The sequence below is a fragment of the Hevea brasiliensis genome, chromosome 16, assembly GCF_030052815.1.
Source record: "Hevea brasiliensis isolate MT/VB/25A 57/8 chromosome 16, ASM3005281v1, whole genome shotgun sequence".
In the NCBI taxonomy this organism is placed as follows: domain Eukaryota; kingdom Viridiplantae; phylum Streptophyta; class Magnoliopsida; order Malpighiales; family Euphorbiaceae; genus Hevea; species Hevea brasiliensis.
In genome coordinates this window covers 4,257,105-4,271,286 of record NC_079508.1, presented here as the reverse complement: position 1 = coordinate 4,271,286, position 14,182 = coordinate 4,257,105, and the positions used below count along the sequence as shown (strand labels likewise).

General features: G+C 36.2%; 1 protein-coding gene across 5 annotated transcripts in view; it reads right to left on the bottom strand.

Annotated features, from left to right (window-relative positions):
- LOC110655180 (uncharacterized) overlaps nt 1-14,182 on the bottom strand; it is a 32,320-nt gene that overhangs the window by 12,008 nt on the left and 6,130 nt on the right. For 4 of the 5 annotated variants that reach the window (XM_058138189.1, XM_058138188.1, XM_058138186.1 and 1 more), the window contains 9 exons: nt 13,823-13,874; nt 12,931-12,996; nt 11,606-11,760; nt 10,498-10,568; nt 10,211-10,405; nt 10,060-10,098; nt 9,826-9,933; nt 2,032-2,121; nt 1,798-1,873 (listed from right to left, as the gene is read on the bottom strand). In XM_058138189.1, the coding sequence (XP_057994172.1) occupies nt 1,798-1,873; nt 2,032-2,121; nt 9,826-9,933; nt 10,060-10,098; nt 10,211-10,405; nt 10,498-10,568; nt 11,606-11,760; nt 12,931-12,996; nt 13,823-13,874 (852 nt within the window). The remainder of the gene's footprint in view (nt 1-1,797; nt 1,874-2,031; nt 2,122-9,825; nt 9,934-10,059; nt 10,099-10,210; nt 10,406-10,497; nt 10,569-11,605; nt 11,761-12,930; nt 12,997-13,822; nt 13,875-14,182) is intronic. The other variant, XM_058138187.1, reaches the window with a different exon arrangement.

Here is a 14,182-nt window from a genome sequence, read left to right as displayed (position 1 = left end):
TTAACTAAATTATTTAATAAAATTCTAAACTCAAAAAAAATGACTGATGAATGGAGGAGGAGTATCTTAGTACCTATTTTTAAAAATAAGGGAAACATACAGAGTTGCTCAAACTATAGGGGAATTAAACTCATGAGCCATACTATTAAGTTGTGGGAGAGAGTTGTGGAGCATCGACTACGTCATGATACTTCTATCTTTCTCAATCAATTTGTTTTCATGCCCGGTCGTTCAACTATGAAAGCGATTTTTCTCATTAGAAGCTTGATAGAGAAATATAGAGATGTGAAGAAAGATCTGCGCATGGTTTTTATTTAGTTGGAGAAGGCTTATGATAGTGTTCCAAGATATGCCTTATGGAATGTGTTAGAACAAAAGATGATATCTATTAGGTACATACAAGTGTTGAAAGATATGTATGAAGGAGCAACTACTATTGTGCGCACGGTGGGAAGGGACACAAGAGATTTTCCGATCTCAATTGGATTACACCAAGGATCAACCATAAGCCCTTACCTTTTTACATTAGTTTTAGATGAATTGACGAAACATATACAAGAGAGTATTCCTTGGTGCATGATGCTTGCGGATGATATTGTTCTGATAGATGAGACACGAGAAGAAGTCAATAGAAAGCTACAGCTTTGGAGAAGTGCTCTAGAGTCAAAGGGTTTTAAGTTAAGTAGAACGAAGACAGAATACATGCATTGCAAGTTCAGTGAAGGCCAAACTGGTGATAGGGAAGGAGTTAGTTTGAATAGAATGGTACTGTCCCAAAGTAATCACTTTAAATATCTAGGCTTAGTCCTTCAAGTAGATGGGGGATGTGTGGAAGATGTTAGTCATAGGATTAAAGCCGGATGGTTGAAGTGGAGACGTGCCACGAGAGTTTTATAATAAGTTGAAAGGAAAATTTTACCGTACAGCCATACGACCGGCTATGTTGTATGGTAACGAGTGTTGGGCACTGAAAGAGTCGTATGTGTCTAAGATAAGAGTTGCAGAGATGAGAATGTTAAGGTGGATGAGTGGCCATACTAGACTAGATAAAGTCCGTAATGAGAGTATTAGAGAAAAGGTAGGAGTGGTGCCAATTGAAGATAAGTTGAGAGAAGGGAGATTGAGGTAGTTTGGTCATGTGAAGCGTAGAAATACGGAGGCTCCAGTTAGACAAGTAGAGCACATTAGGTTAGAGGATAGAAAGAAAAAAAGGGGTAGACCTAAATTGACTTGGAGGAGAGTAGTACAACATGACCTAGAAGCATTACACATTTCTGAGGACTTAACCCAAAATCGTTTAGAGTGGAGAAAGCGAATCCATATAACCGTCCCCAAATTTTTAGGATAAAGGCTTAGTTGAGTTGAGTTGAGTTGAGTTAAGCTACATGCAGAATTCAACTGCCAAGGAAAATGATTCTGGCAGTGATTGAGCCAATGGGTGACAATAATTTCAATGGATCACTACAACTTAGCCTTGCAATTACATAACAAGACATGAGAAGAAACAATTCAAGACATGATTGCCACATGTAAACAAACATAGATAAGCTTTTTATTTACAAGAAAAATTTAATATGTCCAGATCTACCTCTTCATCCCATTTTGTATTTAAGGTTAATATAATAACATCAACACAAATGAGATGTAAACTTTGACTCCTCCAACGTGCAATTTGTCATTTCATATATAAATAGATTATGAGCACAATTCATGATCAGTACCAATCATCATACTGAAAAATGGAGCAACTGTATGGATCATAGTCCGAATTAGTCAAAACATGTTACAGTTCCTTACTTTGCTTTGTCAAAACTACACCATCAGTATTTACATGCAATAGGTCCAGGCAAGACATTTCGTTTTCTTCAAGAACCTGCATTATAATAGCACCAGTAAATTCCCTAGATCAAATTTCAATGACGCATGGCAACATGTGAAACAAATTGCTTTCAATTATTAGCAATTTTACCAAATCCACTCCATAAAACAAATAACCACCATCATTACAAAGGCTTTTGAAATTAAACATACCTTGTACAGTTCATTTAAATTGCTTCTAGATATTACAATTCTCCTGTCCTCTTCAATCTGTTTATTGAACGTTCTGAGAAGATCTTCCTCCTGTAAAAGTAGCAAAGTGAGGAAATATGATACCAATCATATTCATAAAGATAAACTACCTTTAAAAAGACTCTAAAAGAAAATGGACAAGTTACATTATAAAGATCATAGAAGTCCCATTCTTAAGACAGAAATCTACACCCTAGGGTTAGATGCCAATGAGTTCTTCCAACAATACACATTCCATGGCTGTGATAAGCTCTAATTGTAGTTTTGCTTGATATACTATTGCAAAGGCCATGCTTAGGTGCACTAAGAGCAACTCCCAAGCGACGGACAAAAAGACCCCAAAGCGAAGCTCCTTCACCTAGTACTACCATGGCACAAAATAATAGCGTCTGCTTTAAGAGCCAGGACTTAAAAAGCATGTTTTATTATTGTTTTTAGCCCCAAACCTCTATTTTCAATTGACCTTTGACCATTGATAATTCATATACAAACTCTATTACTGTCCAAAATGTAATAGACAATACTATCCACAAATATATGTATAGCTATGGGTCTCAAATGCCTAGAAGACGGAGTGTTTTCTACTTTCATATCTCTTTATACATTATCTAAAACCATTTAATATCATATAATTAGGTATGTGTCATCAGGAACATAAAAAACTCATGCCAGTATAATGTAACATCACTTTTCACGGTTCAGATTCCATATATGCCAACAATAGTGTCCCGTTGTTACATTTGCAATTTATCAAAATTAAAAAGATGATATCGCAACTGTTGTTACAACCATTGTACAATAGTGGAAGACTATTTTGCACATAGGAAGATACTCCCCATTTTGATTTGTTTTCTCAGTTTCCTTTTTGAGTGGTTGACTTCAAAAAAAACTTTGCCTACTACCTTTTTTCATATTTCTAGGTCTTGTTTTTGGGGGATTAATGATTAGAAAGAACTCTCCCTGGGCATGAGTATAGCATCAATTAGACTTGCATAGCCAGTCCCAAGCATTAGACAAAAGAGGGTTCCATTAGATGACAGTCAACCTCAGGCTTTGTCATACTCACATCTCATGATATGGATCCAAATAGATACAGCATCCATCATTCGACATTCTGCATTGGAACCCAAGTGTGGTAAAAAATAGGTAAGGGTGTAAGGCTGAACATGGTGGCAAATAAGGGCTGAAAAATAGTCTCTTCCAGGCACTTGTCAATGCCTGAATACTTTGACAAACAAGGGCTTCCACATTTTAACAAATGGGTGTGGTAAAGAAGTTAGTTCAGAAAACATATGGAGACCAATTCTTGCCATGGATTTACATCATAGTCGTCGCAGCAGCAGCTAAAGGAAGCAGTCACGTAATGGCCGAAACGTAATAGTAATTGGCTATGGCCGTGCAATTTAAAAAAAAAAAATTTGCAAAGTTCATGAAATAAATAATATTTAAAGATATAAATAAATACACAGCTAAATAATAAGCATAAATACATCATCATTCTTAGACATCAATAGCATTAATCAATTTAAAACTAAAATAACTGCGTAGATTGTAAAGAACTAACCCTATTACCACCAAAAACAAAAACAAATATTGCACCCTTTGCACGATATGGATGTAGATTGCTCTCCTTCTCTTCAAATAAACATTCACTAATTGATGATCTTAGCTCAAGGAGTGAAAGATTTTAAAGAAAAATAAAAATTTTTTATGGAACGTTGAAAAAATGATGAAAACCTAAACCCTTGTAAATGAGAAAAAGAAAACAATGAAATGAGTTGATGCCCCCATCTGGACCCAAAAAAAAAGGTAGGCCACAAGTAAGAGAGCGTTACCATTAATGGTAAATAACGACTGTTATTGTTAAGTAAAGAGCGGAATAGCCTTTACAGATGCATTTTTATGCCTATAAATAACAGGGAAAATTGTAACAGAAGCCTTAAAAACCTGTAAATAACAACCGTTACATTACATAAGGTTGTTATTTAAAACCATGGTTCTTGCACATAATGTACGATGGCAAGCAAAGAAACTAGTCGACTAGAGTAGGATTCCTCTAGCCATGTGGAACATTCAGACACTAACAAGAGGATAGAACTATACATGATTAGGAGTAGAATTAATAATACTTGCATCTAAGACAACAATTGTATAACAGGAGAAAACGCAAAAATGCATCCAGGAGAACTAGTATTACTTGCATCCACTTCTTTGTTGCACTTTTAAAACTCTATTAAATGTTTAAGAAGAGCACAAATTACTAGATCACCTCTTATTCTGATAACAAAGTGTCCTATTTATTCCTATTTATCTAACAAAGGGGGAGAGAGTTGTCAACACAAGATCCAACCACTCAGTAATAGTATGATCTCTTTATATGCCAAAAAATACTGTTCTAAGTCGACAGGAATCCAACTGTATTGACTTAAGTTTTTACATCACGTGGAAACCAAGAAAGCTACCACCTTTCTAGCACTAATCTAGAATTTGAACAATCCAGGGTTTCTTGGGAAGTAACCATCATAACTTCCTACTAGGCATTCTTGTTACACTATTGTTATGGAAAGTCAATCACTATATTATTTCTCTGTATATTCTGTATTCTGTATTCCTATTTTGAATTTCTTCCTAATTAGTAGAACACAATTATAGGAATCAATTGTATATATATACCCATGTACAAATTAATTGAAATCAAGGAGAATCATCTCTTTCTACATGGTATCAGAGCAGGTCATCTACCGGCCGTCCCCTCTAATCCGGTCGCCGGAATCCAAGTGCGAGGCTCACGCGCCCAACTTAAGTTCTCACCATTTCTTCACTCGCCGGCGCGTGGAGGCGCGTCCGCCGGCCGTATCGACTCCAATCAGCATCGCCGGCGTCGCCTCAACCCCCTCTTTCCACCACTGTGTGTTGTTTCCTGATCCAGTATACCATTAAAAGACTTCTGAGGTTTAACTCTCAGATCCTATTTTGGTATTTGCTTGATTTGTGAGGTAATTAGTTTAATTAATCACTGTAAATTTGTTAAAGAATTGATGGATTAATTAGATTTTCTGTATTCTGGTAAAGGGAATATCTCCCGTATTTAGGATGTTTGTAAGGCATTCTACCATGCTGAGAAAGAGGATAAGTCTCTCACGGCTTATTTTATGGATTTTAAACGAGTATATGAGGCACTTAATGTATTGTTGCCTTTTAGTTCTGATATGAAAGTTCAGCAGACCCAACGGAAGCAACTGGCTGTTATGAGTTTCTTGCAGGCCTTCCTTCAGAGTATGAGACTGCTAAATCTCATATTATCTCTAGTTCTGAGATTTCCTCTTTGCATGAAACGTTCACACGAGTCTTTCATACATAGAGTACTCAATCTTCACAGCCTGCCAATAGTGCTCTTATTAGCCGTAATCCAAATGGACAACAGGATAATAGAAGAGGAAGTAGAGGAGGAATTACAGGCAACAGAGGTAATCAGCGTAATGGGGAGGCTAGTTCTAATCAAGACTCAAGAAGAGTCATTTGTTATTATTGCCATGAGCCTGGCCATACAAAATATAATTGTCCACAACTTCAGAGGAAAAATCAGCGATCACAAATGGCAAATATGACAGCTGAAAATTCTACAGTATCTTCCTCTAAGAAAACTGTTTTGGTATCTGCAGAAGATTTTGCACAGTTTTCCCAGTATCAGGCATCTCTAAAGCCTACCAGTTCCCATGTCACTGCGATCGCTGAGTCAGGTAAATTCACTACATGCCTTGTGTCTTCCTCACCCAAATGGGTTATTGATTACAGTGCGACAGATCATATGACAAGTAATTCTAGTTTTTTATCTGCTTTTCAGTCTAATCCCACTTCCTCTACTGTTACTTTAGCTGATGATTCTACTTCTTGTGTCATGGGTTCTGAAACTGCGAACCCGACTTCATCAATTTCTTTTTCATCTGTTTTGTGTCTACCAAAATTCTCTTTTAATCTGCTTTCTGTTAATAAACTTACTCGTACCTTAAATAGTTATGTTTTATTTTTTTCTGACCAGTATTTGTTTCAGGATCTTACGACGAAGCAGATTATTAGTAGAGGACGTGAGTCAGGCGGTCTCTACATTCTGGAAAATCATATACAGTGGTCGCTTGTTTGCTCCAGTACCTTAACACCTCTTGAAGCTCATTGTAAATTGGGTCATCCTTCTTTGTCTACCGTGAAAAAGTTGTGTCCTCAGTTTCAGTCTTTATCAGTACTAGAATGTAAGTCGTGTCAGTTTGCAAAACATCATGTTTGCCTTCTATGTCTAGAATCAATAAACGGGCTTCATCCCCTTTTGAGTGAGTTCATTCTGATCTTTAGGGTCCTTATTCTGTTACTTCTAAAACAGGATTTCATTATTTTGTTACTTTTGTTGATGATTACTCTCGTGTTACCTGGTTATATTTAATGAAGAATCGTTCTGAGTTGTTTTCTATCTTTTGTGCCTTTTGTAATGAAATCCAAACTCAATATTTCTGTGCACATATTAAGAAGTGACAATGCCAAAGAATATTTTTCAGCACAATTTCAGTCTTATATGACACCAAACGGCATTCTTCATCAGTTTTCTTGTGTTGATACCCCATCCCAAAATGGCGTAGCCGAAAGAAAAAATCTACGTCTTCTTGAGGTAACTCATGCTCTTCTTTTTCATATGAAAGTTCCTAAACACTTTTGAGCGGATGCAATTTCTACGACATATTTTTTTATCAATCGTATGCCGTCTTCTGTCCTTAATAGGGATATTCCTTATACTGCTTTGTTTCCTACAAAATCTTTATTCCCTGTTAAACCCCGTATTTTTTGTTGTATCCGTTTTGTGCGTGATGTTCGTCCACAGGTTACTAAATTGGATCCGAAGTCTCTCAAATGTGTCTTCCTTGGGTACTCCCAGCTCTAAAAAGGATACCGCTATTTCTCTCCTACTCTTAATCGTTATCTTGTTTCTGCAGATGTCACATTTTTTTAGTCCACTCCATTCTTTCCTCAATCATCTATATATGAGAGTAAGGGGGAGGAGGATGATCTCTTAATATATACTGTTCAACCAATGTCTAGTCCTCTCCCACAACCTGTTCCTTCTGTCTCTAGACCTACTCGACCTCTCGTTGTTCATGTTTATTCCAGGAGATTGGAGATTCTTGACTCAGATCCTCCACCAGCTACTTCGTTGGGAGATCCTGCACCTCATACTGATCATGATTCTGACCTAGCCTTACCCATTATTCTTCGTAAAGGTAAACGTTCATGCACTTTTGTTTCTTATAATCAATTGTCTTCTTGTTCTCGGTGTTTTGTTACTTCTTTAGGCTCTGTTCCTATCGCTAATACTGTTGGTGAGACACCGTCTCATCCTGGCTAATGTGCTGCTATGAAAGAGGAAATGGAGGCTTTAGATGCTAATGGTACATGGGAATTGTTGCCTTTGCCCACTGGTAATAAAGCTATTGGTTGCAAATGGATATTTACAGTAAAGGTAAATCCTGATGGTTCTGTGGCTAGGTTAAAAGCACGCCTTGTGGCAAAGGATATGCTCAGACATATGGGTTGATTACTTTGACACTTTTTCTCCTGTAGCTAAACTTACTTCTGTTCGCTTGTTTATCTCTTTAGCAGCTACATATGATTGGCCCCTGCACCAATTGGATATCAAGAATGCTTTTCTTCATAGTGATCTCTAGGGGAGGTGTATATGGAGCAACCACCTGGGTTTGTTGTTCAGGGGGAGTTGGGTAAAGTTTATAGGCTTCAGAAGTTTCTTTATGGCTTGGTTTGGGTAAAGTCCTAGGGCCTGGTTTGGGAGATTCAGTGAAGCAGTACAGGAATTTGATATGCAAAAGAGTAAGTGTGATCACTCAATATTTTATAGGCAATCTGAGGCTGGTCTAATTCTCCTGGTAGTCTATGTGGATGATATTGTCATCACTGGGAGTGACTCTGCAGGTATTTCATCTCTTAAAACCTTCCTCCAAACCCAATTTCAGACCAAAGACTTAGGATTGTTAAAATATTTCTTGGGTATTAAAGTTATGAGAAGTAAGAAGGGTATTTTCTTGTCTCAATGAAAATGTCCTTAATCTATTGACAGAGACAGGAAAATTAGGTGTTAAGCCTTGCAGTGCACCAATGACTCCAAATTTACAACTGTTAGCAGGAGATAGTGAGTTGTTTGAAGATTCAAAGAGATACAGGAGATTAGTAGGAAAATTGAACGACCTTACAGTCACTCGTCCTGACATTGCTTATGCTGTTAATGTGGTAAGTCAGTTTATGTATTCCCCAACTGTTGCTCATTGAGAAGCCTTGTGACAAATCTTGTGTTATCTGAAGGACGCTCCAAGAAGAGGTTTGTTATATGGTAATTATGGGCATTTGAATGTTGAATGTTTTTCAGATGCCGACTGGGCTATATCTAAGGTTGACAGGAGGTCAACTACTGGATATTGCAATTTTGTTGGAGGAAATTTGGTGTCTTGGAGAAGCAAGAAGCAGAGTGTAGTTTCTTGATCTAGTGTTTAATCGGAATACAGAGCCATGGCACAATTAGTATGTGAAGTAATGTGGATACTTCAATTACTAGATGAGACAGGTTTTAAGACCTCTCTGCCTGCGAAATTGTGTTGTGATAATCAAGCTACTCTCCATATTGCTTCTAATCCGGTGTTTCATGAGCGGACCAAACATATTGAGATTGATTGTCATTTTGTTTGTGAAAAGATTTAACAACAGATGATCTCAACAGGACACATCAAAACTGGAGAGCAGTTAGAAGATATTTTCACAAAAGCTCTGAATGGAGCTAGGATTGACTACATTTGTAACAAGTTGGGCATGATTAACATCTATGCTCCAACTTGAGGGGGAGTGTTATGGAAAGTCGATCACTATATTATTTCTCTGTATATTCTGTATTATGTATTCCTATTTAGGATTTCTTCCTAATTAGTAGAACACAATTATAGGAATCAATTGTATATATATACCCATGTACAAATTAATTGAAATCAAGGAGAATCATCTATTTCTACAACCATCAAACTAGTGCCTCCCACCCAACAATTCCCCATCATTCATTCAATCAGGACAAATGTGGCAAAGCACAAAAAAAATCTTGTTATAACAACCTAAACACGCTATTGCACCACTGAGGAACTGCCATAAAAGACTAGATTAATCTTTTAGTTGAATTCATCTCACCTCATCCTAGAGCTTCAACCTCCATTGGCTTTTACTTGCAATGTCACAGAAAAGAGCTACTTTTCCTACTAGCAACAATGGGCAACAACAAACAACAATGTTGCCAAGATATGTCCATGTGGTGAGAAATAACAGGTGAAACCCTTGTGTAACAGCTCCAAACGATTGAATAATGGCTCCAATACCTTAACCCTCATGTTATAGTTCACTAATTTGGGAACCTTACAAATCATGCGAATCAGCTTCTACCATTCTCATAAAAAATGTTTTCTATCACCTGATGCACTTTGAGTAATTTCTTGCCAGATCAATATATTTTGCATCTCAGCCTTCTTAGATAAAAGTCAAGCATCAACTGAAACAAAATGCAGGGGAGGAAAGAGACGCAACATGTGAAATTTGCACATCAAAAACATTAAAACTAACATTTACAAACTAATCTTGTTTTCTGAGAGATTCTAACCAAGCCCAGTATAGAGCAAACAACCATTTTTTATTTCTATCTTAAGAAAAGCTTGATGTCACACTTACCTTTGGAGCATGTATGGACAGAACATTAGTGAAGAGCTTATATATTTCATTGTCATTGGACCTCTTTGTCACCCTGAGTCCCTCAGTAAGTTGCTTCAAAGAGAGAGGCTGGAGGATAATAACAGTTTGAATTAAATTCTTAGAAAGAAGACAAAAACAAGACAGCATGAAAAGAATGTGCCATAGTTAATGCCTCAAAGCATAATGTTCTCAGAAAAATTTAGCAAGCCTTACCAGCTTAGCTAGACGACCGAAATTTGGGAGTATCATTGTCTGTTTAAAGTGCGAAGCAAAAAAAAAAAAAAAGGGGTTATCCCCAAGTTATAAACAAATAAAATAAATCCTGTGAACATGTGTAACTTGATATGAAACACTCAAAACTTACAAAATTCTCTTTCTCCTTTGACCCTGTTTCAACTTTGTTCTGGCCACATATCAATACAACTGGACCTGATATTTTGTCAAACATTTCTCGAACCTTCTGGACAAAATCCTTGTGATTTGACTTGGGAACTGCCCTAGACAACCATAGAGATGAATCTTGAAAATACACAATAAGGGGTTGCATGGAATGCACAACCTGCAAAAAAGCGACTACCGAACATCAACATGCAAGGGTGAAACAAGAATGCTCGAGTTGGATAGAAATGTGAAGTTATCTAACAAGCGTACCTCACACAAAGCCTCCATCGCAATGTAGCAATCTTCTGCCTCTGTGTCAGGATCATGCTCAATGTCCTTAACTACAAAGGATAGAAGCTTTCCACATTATTTACATCTAAGCGAACAAATACTCATGTATCATGTATGCAGTCATAGTAGATCTGATTTTAATCTTTCATATGTTTCATAATGGATATAATGAGGAACCTCTTCAAAATCATAGTTAGAACTAAAAACCTTTCTAACTTGAATGCCAGAAACTTTTCCTTACTGTTTTATTTTCATTTTTCTAAATGATAAAAGATAAGAACTAAATGGCAATGCACTAAAACCAAGGATCTCACAATCTTTCAACCAAATTTCTGAATAGAGTTAAGTAAAAATGGAATAGATAACATGAAATTTAACAATTTAACCACCAATGAGCTTTAGCACAATGGTACTGGAGTCATCTCTAGGGCTGTGAAGTCTTGTTCGAGTCCCAGTCAGAATCAAACGAACCAAAAAAAAAAAAAAAAAAAAAAGACAATGTAATCAGAATATCACAAGCTTCACAAGCCCAAACATAGTCAATTTAAATTATAAGCAAAAAAAAAGAGATCATTTTCAAAATTCCGGTGCACATCTATTTTGTGAACAGTTGCATTAAAATACAGTGGTTTGTTTGACTTCCGCATGTTGTCTGCATCTAGAGCTTTCAAAAGAATTTCTTAAACTTGCATTTGGAAGGTTTGGACTTTGGAGAATAGTTTTGAATTAGACAGTATCTTGCAGCAGTTATTTTTCTTTTTCATATAAATGTTTTCTTTTTCATTTTACTCTTTATCTCTTTTACTCCCTTGATAAACCAGGGAATGTCATAAACCAGCACCAAAGAAAGCAACATTGATGAATGAAAGACATTGATTCAATTACGAACCAGTAAACTAAATGGCAAAAAAAAAAATTTGCATTCCCTCCATATTTTTCAACCACTGCAGAAGTAACATGAAATTGTGCAGAACTCTAAGTTTGCAGGTTCACATGTCGAAATGTTCAGTAACTGTCCAAGTCAGTTTTTCATGCGGTTGAAAGTAATACATTGTTCCCATTTTACACTAGAATTATATTAAATTACCATCTATCCAATAAACTGGTGCTTTTGCAGGCCCCTCTTTAAGATTCTCATCCCTTTCTACATTTGCAATGCTATCACTAGCAATATCCAAAATAACAGCAACTCGATCTCCATTCACCTCATAAACCTCCCCACGCTGACCACTTGACAAAGGCCTGAAAATATAATAAACTACTATTAAACTAAAGATAACATCATAAATGCAGGAGAGTTGAAGGTACATGCACTATAGTTTCGTTTGTGTAGTGTTCTTACATAGCTCATCTCCAAAAACTTTAGGGCATATTAGTCCAAGAATCAATGTTTAATGTTCAGGTAAAAGTTATTTTACAGCATCTAATATAAGAACTTCCTCAAATATAGTAGAACAATTTCAAAGGTATATTAACAAGAATAATTTACAAGGATGTCCACATAGCATTGACCAAACAATAGCATCTAAGACTAATCACAAGAGATGCTAAAAATTCAGAGCACAGGGTCAAAATAGATAATTCATCATTCCAAGATAAATCCATGCAAAATGTTAAAAGTTATTTCACTTATTTAAAAGTTGCTGCATATGTGTGCATTTGAGCTAGTGATATTATTTGTATTTGGAAAAATAATCCAAACAAAATTCAAACAATATCACGACAAATGGATGGCACTCGAGTAAACCAAACAATCTTTAGATGGTAACAGCAGGCAACAACACCACCCTGCAAACACATTCATTCCATTCCAGTCCATCTTTATATTCCATACATCTATCTATCACTGTAATCTTGTGTGCATATTGTGTCCAACTCCAACACCCAACATTCACCACCAATCATTCACTTAGATTTCTTTGTCAATCCTCTATTACCAGAGGAAAGAAGATAAGGGCTCCAGGTCATTCCTTAGTACAATCTAACTATGATAGGAAAATCTTTAATGTTAATTCCAACCATTCAAACATTAACTGCCCCTTCATAAGTATCTTTCAACACCTTTATATATCAAATGAGTACTCCTCTCAATGTACAGAAGTCTTTAATTATACATCGCCTGGAGAGGACCCAAGGGAGAAATCATTTAATTAAAAGTAATCAAGCAAATAACAAGGCAAGAAAAGAAACAACAATATTTTTGTCTGTAAACTTTATAATCCCACCCACAAAGGGCATTAATTCTGCAACATAAGATCATCACTGACAACACCATGGAAGAAACTAGAAGCCACCTTGGATCCTCAAATTGAAGATAAAACACCATGAAAAAATATAGATCCAACTAAATGCCAAGACTAGAATGGCATTTGTGTGTTTATCTCCAGAACATCAAGCAACTTACCAACCCACCTGCCACGCATAGTAGTATAGGCATTTTTCAGACCATCAGATGTCAGTATCTTGCCCAATATGATCCTGTGATGTAAAAGTTTATGTGGTGGATGAGCTTCTGCTAAATGATTTTCAAAAGATAGGCCACGGACAAGACCATCTCATAACAAGATTGCCAGCCAAAATAACAATATTAAACCAATTAAGAGCCTAGCACTCTTAATTCCAAATGTCAGACAAAATTTTCAAGCTTGCCAATAAGGCATCACACTCCTTCAAAGGAGGAAAAGCAAATAAATACATAAGCAAAGGAGTATCCTGACCATGAATACAAAATTCAAGATGAATTGATGGAAAAATGGCAAAATAATTATTAAAAAAAAAAAGGAAAAACTAAAACACAAGAAACATTCTACAACAATAGTTAACTAGCACATAACAAAATATATGCATAGATACACAGGTGTATGAGTGTACGTATCAAAAGGAATTTAACATATAAAAGGCAGCAGGTTGAACATTTATGATCTGTAACAGGTCCTGCAATGGATGCCACAATGGTCCAGCTCATTGGCTAGTGGGCATTGTCTCAAGTCAAGAAGCCAGAAAGCAACCAACCCAAGCTGAATGCCAAATACATTGAACCCCAAAACCATGTGCAACAAAATTGGGCATGCATTTCTTGAATACTTCACTATGGAAGATTAACTCAATATTGTAAAAAACAGAAGAAAGAAGTTTGCAAATTTACTAAAATTTTAAGCTCCTCATCCCATATAACCAAATTTGATAAGGTGAGTTAGATATAACATTGTGCAACACAAAGTTAACAAATTGATTCTGAATCTGAAATCTAGTTACTTTTTTTTCTACATGTTATATCTTGCACATAAAAAGACAGCACAAATACCTGTCATTAGCTTCAATGCATACAGAAGGCCCTATATACTTCACCCGATCACCTGGTGAAAGACAATATAAAAAGAATAAAGGTAATTGAATGAGCACAGATGATGATAACAACAAAATCCCAAATTAAAGTTAACTGAATAAGTGCACCAGAAATTCCCCAAATTGGTTTAAATTTAAAATTTCCACGAATTTAAAGAATAGAATCAACTTAAAGTTCTATAGGTAAAGGCAGATATTTGGATTTGTTACAGAAAAAATGCCAAAACCACCATAAAAAACACCTTCAACATAAAAATAACTCCACCAGGGCCATTATACAAATTCCTTCTAATAACAGGCAGGTTTCTACCTCCAGTTC